This window comes from Puma concolor, chromosome C2 (assembly GCF_028749965.1).
Source record: "Puma concolor isolate L17-30 chromosome C2, mPumCon1.1.hap2, whole genome shotgun sequence".
NCBI classification, from domain to species: domain Eukaryota; kingdom Metazoa; phylum Chordata; class Mammalia; order Carnivora; family Felidae; genus Puma; species Puma concolor.
The window spans coordinates 10,084,071-10,103,775 of record NC_141675.1 but is presented as its reverse complement, the minus strand read 5'-3'; the positions used below and the strand labels follow the sequence as shown (position 1 = coordinate 10,103,775).

The following is a 19,705-nucleotide window of genomic DNA, read 5'->3' as shown; positions in this document are numbered from 1 at the left end:
CAGGCTCCAGGCTCCGAGCCATCAGCCCAGAGCCTGACGCGGGGCTCGAACTCACGGACCGCGAGATCGTGACCTGGCTGAAGTCGGACGCTTAACCGACTGCGCCACCCAGGCGCCCCGGATACAAATTTTAAAAAATAAAAAATAAAATAAAATTAAAAAGGTGCTTGTTATCATCACCATTTTTTAATGCTGTTCTAGAAATTCTAGGCCATGCAGTAGACAAGAGAATCATATGAGAAGTATACATATCAAAAAGAGCAAATTCATCATTATTTGAAAGACATAGCTGTACATCTAGAAAACCTAAAAGAACCAACTGAAATATTAATGGAGACACTGAAATTGTTAATATTTTTTATGATCAGTAAGAACTAGTAAAAAGGATAAGAATTAAAATCATATTCAAGACACCAACAAAAAACATTCTAGCTACTTAGCCGTAAGAGTGTAGGACCTATAAAAACTACAAACCTCTGAGAGGCATAAAGGCAATCTGAATAAAAGGAGACATAATTTATTCTTAGACATGAAAACTCAAAATTGCAAATGTGTCCAATTTTCCCTAAAGTAAAATATAGTCATTTAATTGCAACCCCCCCAAAGTATTAAGATTTCTGGAGATATTTAACAAAATTATCTGAAGGTTATCTGAATGAACACGCAATGCCCTTCTCCCCATCAACTTTTTATTGAAAAATAATTTTAAATCTATAAAGATGCTTTGCCATGTTAACTTTACTCCTACGACTCTACACATAATTTTCTTCTGGTTCAAACTGAAAATTATAGATGTTATAATGCTTCATCCTAATTACTTCACTATATACTCCCAAAGAACAAAGATATTCTGTACTTTACCCCAATACCATTGTCACAACATGTTAACAGTGATTAACACCACAGTCTAATAATAGTCAATATTCATATTTACCCAACTGGTTCCACAATGCCCTTTATACCTCTTTTTTAAATCTGGGAGTCTAACCAAAGATTATGCATTGATTTGGCTGTCATGCTTTGGTCTCTTTTAATCTAAAACATTCCCCCCCCCCTTTTTTTTTTGCATCCCATCAGGAAGCACATGTCAGTCTGACCCATTACTGGTAATGCTGAAGTATTATATTAGCCAATCTCTCAGCTGTAAATGTACTTCCCCCCATTTTTAAATTAATAAGTGGAATGATATTTTGAAACTTATGTGTATACTATGTTCTATAACAACTTTTCACCCAATAGTTTGGCCACTAATGATCCTCTTCCGCACGAATCATACTGAGGGTTGCAAAATGTTTCTTCTAATTCCACCACTTCATTTGTATTTACCCAGTTTGAATTCTTCTGTTAAGAGCTTCACCCATCCACCCAATGTCAAGAGTGACAGAGTAACAAGACAAAGCCTGAGTCCCTGACATCATCAGCCTTGATCTGCTGACTGACTGGGAGCTGTGTAAGAGAAAATTTGTCTTAAATCTAAGTCACTGTTATTTATCAGCCTTTATGTTTAGCAACCATTGCCATCATATACTCTAACAAATACAGATACTTCCATATGATAGTAAACTATATAACCACTACAAGTGATTACATAAAGCTTGATTTATTGAAGTGGAAAAAAGTTGAGAACATGCTGCTGAACAGAAAAAGGCAGGGCCAGAATAGAATGGAGCTTATACCATTTTTAAAAATTGTGTATGGGGGCGCCTGAGCGTCCGACTTCGGCTCAAGTCATGATCTCACAGCTCGTGAGTTTGAGCCCCACGTCAGGCTCTGTGCTGACAGCTCGGAGCCTGGAGACTGCTTCGGATTCTGTGGCTCCCTCTCTCTCTGCCCCAACCCACTCACATTCTGTCTCTGTCTCTCTCAAAAATAAATAAACATTAAAAAAAATTAAAAATTATGTATGAACCATTATACAGAATTAAGAGGTTCAGAAAAGGTTAGTTGTGATTATCTCTGCATGGCAGGATTTTAAGACAGGTTTAACTTTTTAAATATTATTGGTGTTTTTATAATGAGCATGCACTATTTTTACTAACAGAAAAAACAATGAAGCCCTTTTCAGCTTAAAATGTGCCAAACATATGCAATAAGAGTTCAGGTCACACGGTTTAGAACTTGTGAATTAACTTTACTGATTATAATATTCCTTTCTTTCCCTAATGTGTCACTCATAAACACTGGCAATCTCTATCTTAAATCTTACATGTTTAGAAAATCATCTTCAGGGTGAGAGGGAGGGGAAAGTGGGTGATGGGCACTGAGGAGGGCCCCTGTTGGGATGAGCACTGGGTGTTGTATGGAAACCAATTTGACAATAAATTTCATATTAAAATAATTAAACAAAAATAAAAATAAAAAATAAAAAATCATCTTCAAATTGGTGGTTAGGAATATGGAAAATATTTTCTAACAGAAACAATGTTGTAAGTGGCGATTAAGTTCTGAAGACAGCCAAGAAAGCCTACCTGATCCATGATACTGATGCAATCAAGCAAATAACTAACAGTATTAGCTAAAATTCTAGAAAGGGAGGAAAAGGTAAAAGGAGTTTTTCATCCCTTCCAGTATACAATGACAATGGAAGATACAGTTGGGAAATACTTTTGTTTAAGAATTCCCTACTGCCGTATCTATCTTCCTTCCTATCTTAGGTGCTCCACTCCCCAGCCAACAAATATCCTAATGCTGCCCTACTCAGCACTATCCTCAAATCTAATCTGCTCTTCCAGCAACTTCATAATACTAAACCCTAGGTTTTACACAGCAGCCATGGCATAGCGGGCAAGAAAGAAAACCCAGGCTAGAGCCCTGGCTTTCACAGTTACTAGCTATAGGATCTTGGTTGGATCAATTAGCCCCTCTGAGACACTCCTCATCTCTAAAATGGGTATAAATCTTACATCATAATGCTGTATGGACTAAGACACCTTAACAATATATGGTATTATTATCATAGCCAAGATTATTACCCTGTTTTCAAACACAGTTGGCTATTAATAATGTAACTTACCAAAGGCCACCTGCATAGAAATGAGCAAAGCCAGAATCAGAGCCTGGTCTTCTGAGTCCTCATCCAATGCTCTTTCCAATACATATACAGCCAGTCTTCCCTGGCTGTAACATCACCGACTTCCCCTTGCCCCAGACAACTCCCAGAGTGGCTCTCTCATCAAATAATTTAGAAGAAAGCAGTCTTGGGGCACCTGGGAGGCTCAGTCGGTTAAACATCTGACTCTTGACTTCGGCTCAGGTCATAATCTCACGGTTCATTAAACGGTGCCCTGAGTTGGTTCTGCACTGACAGCACACGGCCTGCTTGAGATTCTCTCTCTGCCCCTCCCCCACTCACATGTGCTCCCTCTCTCAAAATAAATAAACAAGCATAAAAGAAGAAGAAAGCAGTCTTGCTGCATAAGTTCAGGTTATGTACAAAAACAAACCTTCCCAGAGATGATAGCATTCTTAAACAGGGGATGCTTATGTACCCAGAACTGCAGTTGGTATGGAAAGGTCATATGGAAACTTTCAGGCTCTCTGGGAAAGGTAAATGTTTTGGGGCAGAAGCTACATACCATCAGTTTATTTCTGCTTTTCACAGTCTCCTTCTTCGACTCCCGGAACTAGACTTCTAAAAAAACATGAAGTTTTTTCCGGTGGTGACAACAGCTAGGTAAGACCAGGGAGGCAGAGACAAGAGCAGCAGCTATAGTGGTTCACGCTGTCTGGGTCATTTCCAAACTACCAGTGTCACTGCAGTTCTGTGATGAAAATGTCAGGGTCTTCATATTAATCTACATTACCTATAAGGATCCCTTCCTAGAGCTTAATTTAGGAACGTTAACTCTTACCTTTCCCCGTTCATGTGGGGTACCCAACCTGAATAGAGGGAATCTACCCTTTTTAGCCCCTCTACTCACACATGACTTAAGAATCAAGCTTCGGGGCGCCTGCATGGCTCAGTCGGTTGAGTGTCCGACTCCAGCTCAGATCATGATCTCACGGTTGGGTTTGTAAGTTCGAGCCCCAGGTCAGGCTCTGTGCTGACAGCTCAGAGGCTGGAGCCTGCTTCAGATTCTGTGTCTCCCTCTCTCTTTGCCCCTCTCTTGCTCACGCTCTGTCTCTCAAAAATAAACAAACATTTTTTAAAAATTAAAAAAAAAAAAAGAATCAGCTTCAATGATTTGTACAAGTCTATAAGGACTGGAAACAGAAATTCAAGATCTCTCTATATATAGCACTCTACTTAAGACATAGTCCCCTGGGGGCGCCTGGGTGGCGCAGTTGGTTAAGCGTCCGACTTCAGCCAGGTCACGATCTCGCGGTCCGGGAGTTCGAGCCCCGCGTCAGGCTCTGGGCAGATGGCTCAGAGCCTGGAGCCTGTTTCCGATTCTGTGTCTCCCTCTCTCTCTGCCCCTCCCCCGTTCATGCTCTGTCTCTCTCTGTCCCAAAAATAAATAAACGTTGAAAAAAAAAAAAAAGACATAGTCCCCTGACGCACAATGAAACTACAATAGGGTTCTACCTGTGGCAAGGCTTACATAGTAAGGCATTCACAGTAGAGCACAGCAATTTTTGAGATAACTTTGAAAGCATTATCTCAATTCTAGATAATTCCGTTACCTAAGTCTTCCCCTTTTTAGCCTGAGCTTTCTTTCAGCTATCTAAAGAAATCTTTTTAGTTTCCATCTGCTTTTATTCCCAGCAGGATAACTGTTTACTGAACACCTGACCATCTGTGTTAAGTGCTATGTTCTATCAAGGATTCAGGCTGAAAGATATATATTCTGGAAAGCTTTTAAGACTATGTAAATGATGTGCAAATCATAACTGTAAAGAATTGTACTGGACAGCTGGTTCATACCACTAATGTCAGAATTCCCTTTGCAACAACACTGACAGATGAAAACCAACAAAGGTAGAAAAACAACAGAAGAGTACAGGAATTCAATGGGGAGATAGGAGGTGGGAGTTAGACAAGAAACAGCCATCTTATGTTAAAAGTAGAAAAGGGGAAAAAAAAAGTTAGTATATTTCACTTGGGATTTCTGAGGCAGAGAAAGGGGAGGGAAAGGAAGGTGCGAAGAAGTCAACTTACTCCTCTCAAAGTCCCCATGAAAACCCTTATGTGTCTGCCTTCAAAACCATCCAGTCAGGCCTGGATTGGGATTCTCCAGGCCAAATTTCTTAAAAAAATAAATAAATAAAAAATAAACAAACCACACCAAACCCTCTTGCTTACAGAAACCTGAAACAAGCCTTTTCACTACAACGTGAACAAAAAGGCTTAATCTACAAAGATCTGTCTAAACAATACCTCAATATGAAAAGCTGTACTTAACTCAGTGCACATGCTCATATTCATGCACGTTATAATTAAAGCAACATAAAAACAGTTATGTCACTGTGCTAGATGCAGATTAAGAGTCTGCTCTGCAAATAACACGACAGAATTTAAAGAAACACTGCATTATCAATAATCGTATATAAAAACAACTGTTTCTATGGGAAAATGGGAGTTGGGGGACAAAGGAATGTGGGGTTGCAGGAAGAATGATTTTTTTTGTTAGAGGAGTATCACTAACAAAAGCATGCTTTTAGCTATAAGGGTTTATTATAAAACTTAAACATCACTGTGGAAATCCTACAATTGATCACACCTCACTCTCCCCCCTTCTCCTAGCACTATCAGTAACATAACTCTTCTTGTGGTCTTTCAGATTAGTCAGGACGGACAAGAATAACTTAGAAGAGCAGTGCTGCCCAACTGCCCTTGCCTCAACACAACTAGTGCCTCACCTTGTTATCTGATCGTTATAAACAAACAGTAGCCTGTGTTCTATTAAAACTAATTAAAACTATGCTCCATAATTAACCAATGCCATCACAATAAATTCATGTTACAAAAACACAATCTGTAAGACAGCTGGTTCTATTATTTTATTAGTCTTCCCAACAACCTTACTACACAGGCACTAATACACTGGAGTCCTATTTAATTTGTGAGTATATAAAAAGGGAAAAAAATCATCTAAACAGTGCAGACCACTGCCTCCAGTCACTCTATTAATGAGTTTAGGACCAGGGCGAGGTTGACATGGCAGACGCAACCTCCTGTTCCCTCAGTATATACCAGATCCCCACATGCCCCACTCTCAAAGGAGAAATTCTATTGAGTGTGGGTCTAAAGTTTAAAGGGTAATTCTGAATATAAGCAAGTTTTGCTGTGCTATCTTCAGAATCACATTAAGACAAAACTGATAGTATTTCCATTCTATAAAGAGGTCAAGCGGCTTGTGCAAGATCACAAGTTGTACTCCATTTTCAGTCCAATTTCTTGAATCCATGTGAATCGTAAGCAATAAAGTAAAAACACCAACTTCAACTATTTACCCATTTTTTTCTTTTTCTTTTTTTTTTTTTTTTTTTTACCAATTTTGATGTATTGCCCAGGTTTTATGATATTGCTCTGAGGCCCACATAAAAATTCCAAAGTTGAACATTCCTCTAAAGAAATACCCTGGTTATCACTTTTGAAAACATACTTCAAGCCTCTGACAAATAAAAAATGTAATGTTCTACTTAAAAATGAGGGAAGGGCACTGTATTCCTCTAAAATGTCAATGTCACAAAAGAAACAAAAAAGGTATAAAAATGGAGGATAGGGGTGCCTGAGTGGCTCAGTCAGTTAAGTGTCTGACTCTGGATTTCAGCTCAGGTCATGATCTCACAGTTCGTCAGATCAAGCTCCATATCAGACTCTGCGTTGTTGGTGCAGAGGCTGCTTGGGATTCTCTTTGCCTCTCTTCTAATCTCACCCGGGTGCAGGCTCTGTATCAAAAAAGGTAAACAAACATTTTTTTAAAAAGAGAAGGATAAAGTGACATGACAGCTGAATGTAACATGTGATGCTAGATTAGATTTTGTACTGGAAGAGAAAAAATGCTGTCATTGACATTTTAGGCCAAATCATAAAAATGGAAGGAATACATAGATGGCATATTAAAGTTATCACATCAATGCAAATTTATAAAGTTGATAACTACACTGTAGTTAAGAAATATCTCTATTCTTAACAAATATGCTAAATAAAAGAGTAAAGAGCCATGATGTAGGTAACTTACCCTGAGATGGTTCAGAAAAACATTATATGTGCAGAGGGAGCAAATGGTATAAAATATAACAGGTGATTCTAGGTAAAGGATAAATGGATGATTTTTACTATTTTTATTTTTCAACTTCTTACAAATATGAAATTATAGCCAAACAAAAAGTTCAAAACATCTCTAGGTAAAGCCCAATGCTTGCATTCCATGAAAGCATGTGTCTAGAACAATAGTTCTCAAACTGTTTGGTCTCAGAACCCCTCTATATTCTTTAAAAAAAAAATCTTTTTATGTTTATTTATTTTTGAGACAGAGAGAAACAGAGCATGAGTGGGGGAGGGGCAGAGGGAGAGGGAGACATAGAATCAAAAGCAGGCTCCAGGCTCTGAGCTGTCAGCACAAAGTCCAATGCGGGGCTCAAACCCATGAGCCATGAGATCATGACTTGAGCTCATGTCATATGCTTAACCAACTGAGCCACTCGGGTGCTCCAGACCCCTCTATATTCTTAACAATTATTGAGGACCTTAAAGACTTTTTATATGGGTTTATATTTATTGATATTTACCACATTAGAAAGTAAAATGGAGAAATTTTAAAAAATATTAATCAATTTTCAATAAACTCATTACATGCTAACACAAATTTTTTTTTTTAATTTTTTTTTTTTAACGTTTTTTTATTTATTTTTGAGACAGAGACAGAGCATGAAAGAGGGAGGGTCAGAGAGAGAGGGAGACACAGAATCCGAAACAGGCTCCAGGCTCTGAGCAGTCAGCACAGAGCCCGACACGGGGCTCGAACTCACAGACCATGAGATCGTGACCTGAGCCAAAGTCAGCCGCCCAACCGACTGAGCCACCCAGGCGCCCCCACAAATATTTTTAATAATTTATATTTCCAAAAATGAACAAGAAGTTTTCAAGTGTCATGGTTTTACATTTTTGCAAATCTAACTAATGTCTGGTGTGGCCGAAGACAGGTTTTCCTGACTGCTCCTGCATTGCATCTGTTGTGTCATCACGTGTCCCGTAACCTGTGGGAAACCACTGCACACTGACAGGATGCAAGTGAACAAATGGGTGTCTGATACCCCGGAGCTTCATGAAAACATCTTGCAAGCATAAGAGACTCTTAAAAACTGAGAACAAACTGAGGGTTGATGGGGGGTGGGAGGGAGGGGATGGGTGGGTGATGGGTATTGAGGAGGGCACCTTTTGGGATGAGCACTGGGTGTTGTATGGAAACCAATTTGACAATAAATTTAATATGTTGAAAAAAAAAAGTGAAAACATCTTGCAATTTGAAAACAAATGGCCTACACCATTTTACTACTATGATGTAGTATAACTATAATTTAAGATATCTTATGTAGACATTGATATAAAGGGATCACAAGTTTTAACCTCACCTTAACCATAAAGAAACACCCTCCAAAGGTGATAATCAAAGGCCAAATCTCAGTCAGAGGTGGCTACTAAAAATACTTTTACTATCTTTATCTCTCACCAACCAGAGGCCTTAGAATTAGCAACATAAGTGTTAGAAATGGGTTTTTATTGGCCATGTTCAGAATTAGTGATATACAGACTGAATAAAAATATTTGGGGATAATCCATGCCCTTGCGTTAACAGGACAAATGAATCTGGAGGGTCACCCTTTGGAGTAGACCCTGAGGCTAGGTCCACCAAAAAAGTCCTGAGTCTAGCCACGAGTTTAGAGTATTCTGGTGCCTGATAAACATTTGCATGACAATTTTCAGGAGCAGGAATCTTTCACATAAAGAGTTCTTGGAGCACTGAAAAAAAAACAAAACTGGGACTTCATCAAACTTACAGAACTTCTTATGTGTGGGCATACTTGCTTGCTAATGTCTATGCGTTGGCAAAATGTGACTTTGGGGGTAGCCTGGTAGCAAGATTGTGACAAAGGCAATCTATGGCCTGCACCTAACTCATTAGCAACTCCCCAATATGTACTTTAAAAAAACCCTAATGGCCATTCTTTGACTAACCTAGCTTAAATCAGTTTACTAATAGATATCTAAAACACAGTTCCTTGGGCTCCCAATTTCTTGGTACCGGGATCTGAATAAAAAGGCAAGCTCCTGAGGCACCAAACAAGAAAAAAACAAGATTACTATTTCATGCCCCCATGGGATGTTCTCACTAACAACCCTAGAGAATTAACATTTAACCAGAGAAGGGTGAGTCTGTCAGAAAAATGAAGTTGTCAATGAGGATTTCATATATATGTATTTCCAAAGTGGGTATCACATTTCATTCAAAAAGCTTATGCCTTGAGAAAACATGAACGTATTTGTAAAGACAATGAAAAATGACTGGCTAATTTCTATCCGTTAACATCTTTAGAAATTTATGAGGAATTCTAGATTCAGACTTCCTTATAAGTATGTCTGGATGGAACAAATATATTCCACCCTAACTTTCTCACTGAATGCAACTCAACTAAAAAACCTTGGACAGGAAGCATGGAACAGTTACCTAAGGACTAATAAAAATAAATGGAAGCAGGCAGACTTGGAAGTAACACAAAAGCCCACCGAATTGGTAATGGATTTTGTTTTCCTACCTTATCTTGTGACCTGGAACCAAAAGAAACCCAGAACTGCACTCTGGGTACAGAAAAGAGCTCTGAGGAAAGCCCTCTATTTCTAGTCTAGGGAGCAGGAAAGAGGACTCCTACAGATCACAGTGAATGGGGGAAATCTCATTTTCTGTCTGTTTTTCCCACTCTGTCCTGTTTTAACTCCTAGGCAATTCCACAGTGATAGCAGCCTAAGAGCAGTGGTGACCAAGCAAGCATATGAAACTTCAGAGGGGTTGGGGTGCCTGGGTGGTTCAGTCGGTTAGGCGGCTGACCTCGGCTCAAGTCATGATCTCACAGTTCATGAGTTCAAGCCCCGAGTCAGGCTCTGTGCTGACAGCTCAAAGCCTGGAGCCTGCTTCAGATTCTGTCTCCATCTCTCTGCCCCTCTCCTGCTCATGCTCTGTCTCTCTGTCTCTGTCTCTCTCTCAAATATTAAAAAAAAAATAAAACATAAAAAAAATTTTAAACTTCAAGGGAGGTAAATCTTGCTGACTAGAGGAACTGTGTTCCCAAAGGATAAGAATCCTTGCTGCTTTTGTCTTTTTTTTAAGTTGATTTATTTTGAGAGAGAGAGAGCACATGTGGTGGAGGGGCAGAGAGAGAGAGAGGGAGAGAGAGATTCCCAAGTAGGCTCCACACCAGCAGTGCAGAGCATGATGCGGGACTCAAACCCAACAACCAAGAGACCATGACCTGAGCTGAAACCAAGAGTTGGACACTTAACCGACTGATCTGCCCAGACTGAGCCACCCAGGTGCCCCTTTGCTGCTTTTACTCTCTATTCTCTTGCCACTTAGCCTCAGAGACAGACACAATCATAAGAAGTACACGGGAGAGTAAGGAAACTAAAACTCAAGCTTTCTGGCCAGATGACCAAAAAAGGGAGTCCTTAAGGGCCAAAACGTGTTGAGGAAATCTCAAAGAGGGAGCTCCCTCAAGAAAACCGTCCCATAAGGTACGAACTCCAGGGCTTATCCATGCATTATGCATGCGTGGAACTGACTCTAAGCAGCAGAAGGTGGTTGCAGGCTGACTGCCTACTACAATATCATCATCATCATCACCATCACCAATACCAACAACAGTGAGCATTCTCCACAAGAATTAAGCTACACTCAGGGCCATGTCTGGGATACAATTCAACATTTATCTACATTTAAAGAACCATGAAAGTCTCATAACCCATAAGGGAAAAGACAAAAACAGAAACTACACAATGATACTGATGTTAGAAACCTGTTACACAAAGACTTTAAAGCAGCTATTACAATTATACTACATTAAGTACAAATGAATGGAAAAACAGAAACTCTCAAGCAAAAACAAGGAAAATTTAAAACCAAAAAATACAATTGCCAAATTAAAAATTCACTAGGTGAGTTCAACAGTACAATGGACATGACAGAGGAAAAAGTCAGTGCACTTAAAGACCAATTAATAGAAATTGTCCAATCTGAAAAGCAGAGAGAAAAAAATATTGGGGGGAGAAAAACTGAACAAAGCCTCAGACTTGTGAGGTAACATCAAAACGTTTGATATTTGTGTCATCAAAGTCTTGGAAAGAGGAAAAGAGTTCTAGACAGGAAACAGCTGAAGAAATATTAGCTGAGAATTTCTTAAAGACGGCAAAAGACAAACACAGATTCAAAAGATCAGTAAATCCCAAAGAGAATAAACACAAAGAAATTCACACCCAGACACATCACAATAAAACTGCTAAAATTTAAGAGTAAAAATCTTAAAAGCAGTCAGACAAGAGTAACACATTACATATGGGGCAAAACAATTTGAACGACTATGGATTTCTTATCAGAAACCAAACTGACTAGAAGGCAGTGAACATTTTTCAAGTACTAAAAGAAAGTAACTGTCAACACAGAATTCTGTAACTAGTGAAAATATCTTTCAAGAGTAATAGCAAAGTAAAATTCTCAGGTTAAAAACAAAACAAAACAAAACAAAACAAAACAAAACAAAAGAGAATTTGTTGCCAGAAGATCTGCTCTAAAAGAAATACTTTAAGCCAGTTCTTCAGGTAGAAGGGAATGATACCAAAGGGAACTTGAGACTTCAGGAATGAACACATGTGAGCAACAGAAATAATGAGAGAAAGTAATGAGAGTATTTTTTCTCTTCTTAAGCTACTATGTGTGATGTTTGAAAGCAAAGGCTTTCAGTGTTTGTAGATGTAATACACATGACAAATACACTATAAAGTAGGAGGTAAAGAGATATTATATGGTGGGGTGGCTTCAACATTTCACCTGAAGTGGTAAAATATTAATTCTAGATACACCATGAAAAGCCAAATATGTATACTGTAATCTCTAGAGTAACCACTAAAACTATGCAGAGAGATTGAATCCATATAATTTGTTGGAGTCACTCTGATCCACCATGTAGATCTGTATTCAGTATCATTTGGATTTGGAAAAGTGTTGATTATATTATTGCTGTATAATAAAATTTTTATTAAAACTGCATCAAATGAAAATTATAGAGATCATCAAAAATCAATAGAAAAATTAAAAATACTAAAAAATATTCAAATAATCCCAAACAGAAGAAAACAGAGGAAGCAAAAACAAATATTAGACAAATCCAAATAACTGCATTAAATGTAAATAGTCTAAATATACTGTTTAAAAGATTGTGAGAATGGGTTAAAAAACAAGATCCATCTTTGAATCTCAGTTCTTAATAAGCACTGTGTCCTTGAGCAAGTTACTTATTTGAGACTGTTGCTGATCTGTAAGAGGGATGCAAAAATGCCTACCTCTCAAGGCTGCTGTAAGGATTAACTGACAGTATAACAACATCCATTCTAAAGTGAATTCTAATCCCCAGAATCACATCGAAAGAAAGAGGTTATTATAAAAAAGCAACAGGTTGCTTTTGATGCAAGTGTTAACTAACTTTACGATGACAATCATTGCACAATATATGTGTATCAGATCTTCATACCGTATGTATGCCTCAAACTTACACAATGTTATATGTTAATCATATCTTAATAAAACCAGGGGGGGAGAAAAAACAAGATCCAACTATTTACCATCTACAAGAAACCTACTTTAAATAGAAGTTAGAAAATAAAAGGATAGAAAATGACATACCACATAAACACTAACAAAAAAAAACTGAAGTAGCAGTATTCACATTAGACAAAGCAGGCTTTGAAGCAAGGAAATTAACAAGGGTCATTACATAATGATAAAAGACTCAATTCGTTGGGAAGACCTAACAATCCTAAAGGTGTCTGCATCCACCTAACAAGAGAGCCTCAAAATAAAGGAAGCAAAAGCTAACAGAACTGAAAGAAGAAATAAACAAATCCACAATTATATATGGAGACTTCAATACTCCTTTCTTGGTAATCAACAGAACAAGGAGACAAAAAAATCAGCCAGAATACAGAACTGAACAACATTATTAGCCAACTGGTGTCAAAATGACACCCGTACCCAAACTAATAGAACAACACTATTAGCCAAATGTCAAACTAACATTTATAGAACACTCCACAGAGGGGTGCCTGGGTGATTAGTGAGTTAAGCATCTGGCTCTTGATTCTGGCTCAGGTAATGATCTCACAGTTCATGAGTTCAAGCCTTGCATCAGGCTCTGCTTTGGCAGTGTGGAGCCTGCTTGGGATTCTCTCTCTCCCTCTCTTTCTGTCCCTCCCCACAAAATAAATACATAAACATTTTTTAAGAATTTAAAAATGTAGATCCACACAAAAGCAGCAAAACAGACGTTTTTTTCAAGTGTACATGAGAAATTCACTAAAATAGAACATATCAAACCTTAATAAATTTAAAAGAACTAAGGTCATACAAAGTATATTCTCTGACCACAATGGAATTAAACTAGAAATCATTAACAGAAAGACAACTGCAAAATATCCAAGTACTGTACTTAGAAATTAAAACTCTTCTTTTTTTTTTTTTTAAAGTTTATTATTTTGAGAGAGAGAGAGGGTGTGAGCACATCTGTGAGAACAGGGGAGAAGCAGAGAGGGTGAGAGATGGACAAAGAGAATCCCAAGTGCTGACAGCACAGAACCCGATGTGGGGCTTGAATCCACAAACTTATCAGACCATGACCTGAGCCAAAACCAAGAGTCAGTCACTTAACCAAATGAGACACCCAGGTGCCCCAAAACACTTCTCAATAATTCATGAGCCAAAGATTAAACCTCAAGGGAAATTAGAAAATATTTTGAACTAAAATAAAGTAAGCAATATATCAAAATTTGTGGGGTCCTGCATACAGAGGGAAATTTATAGCATTAAATTCTTACATTAGAAAAGAAGGTCTCAAGTCAACAATCCAAGTTTTCACTTTAAAGAAACTAGAAAAAGAGCAAAGTAAGCCAAAGCAAGCATTAGAAAGGACATAAAGAGCAGAAATCATAAAAACTGAAAAACAGTAGTGGAAAAAAATAAACCAAAATCTAGTTCTTTGAAATGATAATAAATATGATAATAATGATAAACCTCTAGCCAAACAGACCAAGGAAAAAGACAAAGGGCACAGATTACCAATATCAGAAATGAAGGAAGAGCTATCACTACAGATCCCACAGATAAACTCACACAAGAAGAAATAATATGAACAGTTCTGCAACTATTAAAGAAATGAAAATTTCAGTTAAAAACCTTCGGGAAAAAAAAATTCCTAAGATATAGTCTGGAATTATTTCAAATAGGAACCATTTTATTGGATTCACAGAGAAAAACTCATATATAAAGACTCTTCCTAGGGTGCCTGGATGGCTCAGTAGGGCAGACAACCCACTCTTGTTCTTGGCTCAGGTCATCTCATGATTTGTGATATAGAGCCCCAAATCAAGCCCCACAAGCATAGGCCTCTGTGCGGAAAACAAGGAGCCTGCTTGGGATTCACTCTCCACCCCCCCCCCCCGCCCCTCTCCTAAAATAGAACCTATCAAACCTTAATAATTTTTTAAAAACTATATTTAAAAGAGTGCACGCACTTGCTCACTCTCAAAATAAACTTTAAAAAAGGCACTTTTTTTTTAATATATACTTGCACTCATTTTGTAGTTTTGTAATTCAAAAGTCTAGTTAACTTGCTATAAAATATACACATCTCCATCGATAGTAATGGAAAATAATACATACTGTGTTGTATTCAACTCAGTTTTTATCAATACTTCTTGATCTCTCATCAATATGGTCAGTATGGCCATTTCTTTTTTTTTTTTTTTTAATGTTCTATTTAATTTTGCAAGAGAGAGACAGAGCGTGAGTTTGGTGAGGGGCAGAGAGAGAGAGGGAGACACAGAATCTGAAGCAGGTTCCAGGCCATGAGCTGTCAGCACAAAGCCCGATGTGGGGCTCAAACCCACGAACTGCAAGACCATGACCTGAGCCGAAGTCGGACACTTACCAACTGAGCCACCCAGGTGCCCCAACAGTATGGCCATTTCTAAACCATCTTTGTTACTACTCTGTATTTACATTAAGCAAATTATTAACAATTCAAGAAGTCAAGAATATCACTTGACTAAGTACTCAAATGACATACTTACTAATGGTTAAATCCTATAAAGTGGGGTACCTCATTTCAAACAATTGAAGTGATCTTTAAAAGCTGTGTAAAAATCAATTACCTACTACTTAGATAATACACTGAAAAGTGCTAAGAGTATTCTATGTGAGACTGAACCATATAAAATTGCCAATTATCAACTGGGTCAACCTAGAACAGTATAAGCATTCCTTGTTATGTTTCAGTGTTCTCAAGACTGCTAGTCACTTCTGTCAGAATGGTATGGTATTATAATGAATTACCTTGGATGTTGGGGACTGAAATTCACACAACATTTACCAAACATCTTCTATAGATTTTTCATAACAAAGGTTATTTGCAAATCTAGGATACAAGTATGTACTAGGAAATGAGTATTTTATGTATAGAATCTGTTTGTTTTGCTTAACACTTTTTATGAGTATGCTATTTTTAATTCTTAAAAAAACATAAGCCCTGTTATCTGAAACATGGATTCACTATGGTGTAAGGATTAAGATCCATCAAGCCTCAAAATATAAAAACTGAGCACCAAAAACCATAAAATACCTAGGAATAAATCTAACCAAAGAGGTGAAAATCTATACACTGACAACTATAGAAAGCTTATGAAAGAAATTGAAGAAGACACACAAAAAAAAGGAAAAATATTCCATGCTCCTGGACAGGAAGAACAAATATTGTTAAAATGTCAATACTACCCAAAGCAATCTACATGTTCAGTGCAATCCCTATCAAAATAACACCAGCATTCTTCACAGAGCTAGAACAAACAATCCTGAAATTTGTATGGAATCAGAAAAGACCCCAAATAGCCAAAGCAATCTTGAAAAAGAAAACCAAAGCTGGAGGCATCACAATCCCCAACTTCAAGCTGTATTACAAAACTGTAATCATCAAGACAGTATGGTACTGGCACAAAAACAGACATTCAGATTAATGGAACAGAATAGAGAACCCAGAAATGGACCCACAAACATATGGCCAACTAATCTTTGACAAAGCAGGAAAGAATATCCAATGGAATAAAAACAGTCTCTTCAGCAAGTGGTGCTGGGAAAACCAGACAGCAACATGAAGAAAAATGAATCTGGAGCACTTTTTTTTTTTACACCATACACAAAAATAAACTCAAAATGGATGAAAGACCTAAACGTAAGACAGGAAGCCATGAAAATCCTTGAGGAGAAAGCAGGCAAAAACCTCTTTGATCTTTGGCCACAGCAACTTCTTACTCAACATGTCTCCAGAGGCAAGAGAAACAAAAGCAAAAATGAACTATTGGGACCTTATCAAAATAAAAAGCTGCTGCACAGCGAAGGAAACAATCAGCAAAACTAAAAGGCAACCAACGGAATGGGAGAAGATATTCACAAACAACATATCAGATAAAGGGTTAGTATCCAAAATCCATAAAGAACTTATCAAACTCAACATCCAAAAAACAAGTAATCCAGTGAAGAAATGGGCTAAAGACATGAATAGACATTTCTCCAAAGAAGACATCCAGATGGCCAACTGACACATGAAAAAATGCTCAACTCAGGAAAACAGTATGGAGGTTCCTCAAAAAATTAAAAATACAACTACCCTATGACCCAGCAACTGCACTACTAGATATTTATCCAAGGGATACAGGTATCTGTTTTGAAGGGACACATGCACCCCAATGTTTATAGCAGCACTATCCACAATAGCCAAAGTATTGGAAAGAGCCCAAATGTCCATCGATGGATGAACGGATAAAGATATGGTATACATATACGTATATATATATATATATGTATACGTGTATATATATATATACGTATGTGTATATATATATGGATGGAACTAGAGGGTATTATGCTAAGCAAAATTAGAGAAAGACAAATATCGTATGACTTCACTCATATGAGGACTTTAAGATACAAAACAGATAAGCGTAAGGGAAGGGAAGCAAAAATAATATAAAAACAGGGAGGGGGATGAAACATGAGACTCTTAAATATGGAGAACAAACAGAGGGTTGCTGGAGGGGTTGGGGGGGTGGGGGGCTAAATGGATAAGGGGCATTAAGGATATCTACTCCCAAAATTATTGTTGCACTATATGCTAACTAACTTGGATATAAATTTTAAAAAATGATAAACATGGTTAAAAACAATTTTTTAAAAAGAGATATTTTCACACTGTTCCAAAGGTAAGTCAATAATATTTATGCCACATCCTAAAAAGAGTTTCCTTTTCTTTTGGGTGCTATAAATGTAAATTTGGAAGTACTTTATGTTTATTTCAAAGAGAAAGCAAGTTTTATAATGCATAAAAGATAAAGTAAGTTACATATTGCATTTGTGGAAATGTAATGATAAATGTGACAAGCACTATTTGCTCAATCTGATTTTATGCAACACAGGTAAAAAAAAAAACAAAACAATGCAAATATTTAGGGAATTTTGACACCCATCCATGAGCTTCAACTAAAAATTATCGTCTTTTCCATTTACAACCACCACAAAGAGTGAATGAACTGCTCAACCTAATTATATCAATCTCTTCCCAGTGATGTTTCTCTGTCACAGAATGATTGTGGTTATTTTAGGTGATGTTTTTAAACGATAATATTTTGTTAAGATATAATTTTCATACAGCATATTTAATCCTTTCTTAGTGTAAAGTTTTGTGAATACTGACAAATGCATACAGTTCTGCAACTATAACAGTCAAAATAAAGGAAAATCCATCAACCCCCCAAAATATTAAAAACTGAGAATGCAACAAGATTTCTAAGATCATAACATTCCTTTGCTCAAAACCCTTCAATATCTTATCTCAGAGTCAAAGTCCTCACTATGGTCTGCAGCCATTTCCTGCTACTCTCATCGCTCCTCTACTCCACCAGGGGTTTCCAGCAGTTCCTCAAACATGCAAACACACTCCCTCCTCGGGGCCTTTGTACTAACTTCGGTTGCCAGGAATGCTCCTCAAAGGTATCCACAATGGCTCCCCTCCTCATCTCCTCCAGGTGCCTGCTTAACTGTCATCTCAGAAAAGGCTTTTTCTGACCAACATACTAAAACAGTACCCCTACTATAAGCCACTGTATTTTTCCCCCTTGTTTATGGTCTGTCTTCCCCCAAACAGAATACAAACTACAAGGAAGAGAGTCCTTTGTTTTATTCCTTGCTGTCCTCAGTCTTGAACAGTTGCAGGATCTCAGTAAGAATCTGCTGAACAAGACGCTGCACAAAGACTTTCCAACTAAAACTTCTGTCACAGATACGGGGATGCGGGGGGGGGGGGGGGGGGAGGCTAACAGTTCGGAATCCTGAAGGCTCTGCTACGTAGCAACTACTCTCCAGAAGAAAACGTTTTATTCTCAATAAAATATACTCACGAACGGCTGCTTTCCCTAAAGGCGAAGCATTAATGCTACGTGCATTCGTGCTGCAAGCCTGTTGGCACAGACTGCTTTGGTTTAAATCGCACAAGACTTTCACAAAGTAATTTTCCCACGAACCAAGAAATTCTGGCTAAAGATACTTAAGGAAAAATACTAGTGGGGTTAATCTACTCATGATATATACAAGGCGTAGGAAAGACAATATACGAGTCCAAACCTCACACAGAGATAAAAATACCAGAAACAGGAATTGGGAGTGTTTGCCCCTAGAGACACTGAGAGAGAAAAAGTCCGAGGATTGCACCCCCTTTATCTTGGCGCCAGGCATGGTACGAACACTCAGTTCGGGGGTGCAGGGCGTAGTGTCCCCGCAAGGGGTCTGGGAGGGCGAGGCCCGGACTCCGAGTAGAATGGGAGTGGTGGATCCGGGCTATAGATTTTCCGTAGAAAATCTCCTTTCCATGGATTTTTCGTTCAGGAGAAAAGGGAGTGCTGACTGCGTCTACCCGCTCCCAAAATGGCTTGGGGGAGGGTTGATGAGGGCAGACCCCTCTCCTTCCCCAGGGACGGTCCAGGCCCCAGCAGGAGCCCAGTCTCCGGCTCACCCGGCTCCCGGTTGATCTCGATGTCGAAGTGGCACTGCGGCCGGTCCTGCGCCCCCATCGCGACCGAGGCGGCGGCAAGAGCTAGGAGAAAGCGGGAGGAAAGCGGTCAGGGCGGGAGCTAGGGCGGAGGCTGGGGCGGAGCCCGCGCCACGGTCGCCTCGCGCCGGCCTGCCTCGACACCACGGGAGGCTGAGACGGGGTCCCCTCCAGCGCCGGGCCTCCCGACTCCCAAGTACCGCGCACACACATGCGGGCGAGCTCTTCACCTGGTTAGCCTCCAGCCTGAGCAGCTCCCCGTAAGCAGAGGAGAAAGCAATGCCACCGCGGCGGTCGGAGCCCAACGCCACTAACCGACCACCACCCCCTCCCCGGGGCCCGGCCTCCCAGTGCCACGCCAAACCCCGCGAGAGTCGGGACAAATACCGCGAGAGCACTGTCTCCAAGG

The 19,705-nt window shown here is 38.9% G+C and overlaps 1 protein-coding gene across 8 annotated transcripts in view; it reads right to left on the bottom strand.

Annotated features, from left to right (window-relative positions):
- The window catches only part of NKTR (natural killer cell triggering receptor), a 63,508-nt gene extending 43,823 nt beyond the window's left edge, over positions 1–19,685 (bottom strand). For 5 of the 8 annotated variants that reach the window (XR_015255989.1, XR_015255990.1, XM_086720548.1 and 2 more), the window contains exons 1-2: positions 19,527–19,685; positions 19,261–19,341 (exon numbers count right to left, since the gene is read on the bottom strand). Coding sequence is in view for 6 of the 8 variants with exons in the window: in XM_086720548.1 (XP_086576674.1) it covers positions 19,261–19,318 (58 nt within the window). In the remaining 2 variants the exon portion in view is untranslated. The remainder of the gene's footprint in view (positions 1–19,260; positions 19,342–19,526) is intronic. The other 3 variants (XM_025914159.2, XM_025914160.2, XM_086720540.1) reach the window with 1 other exon arrangement.
- Positions 19,686–19,705: the final 20 nt, after the last annotated feature.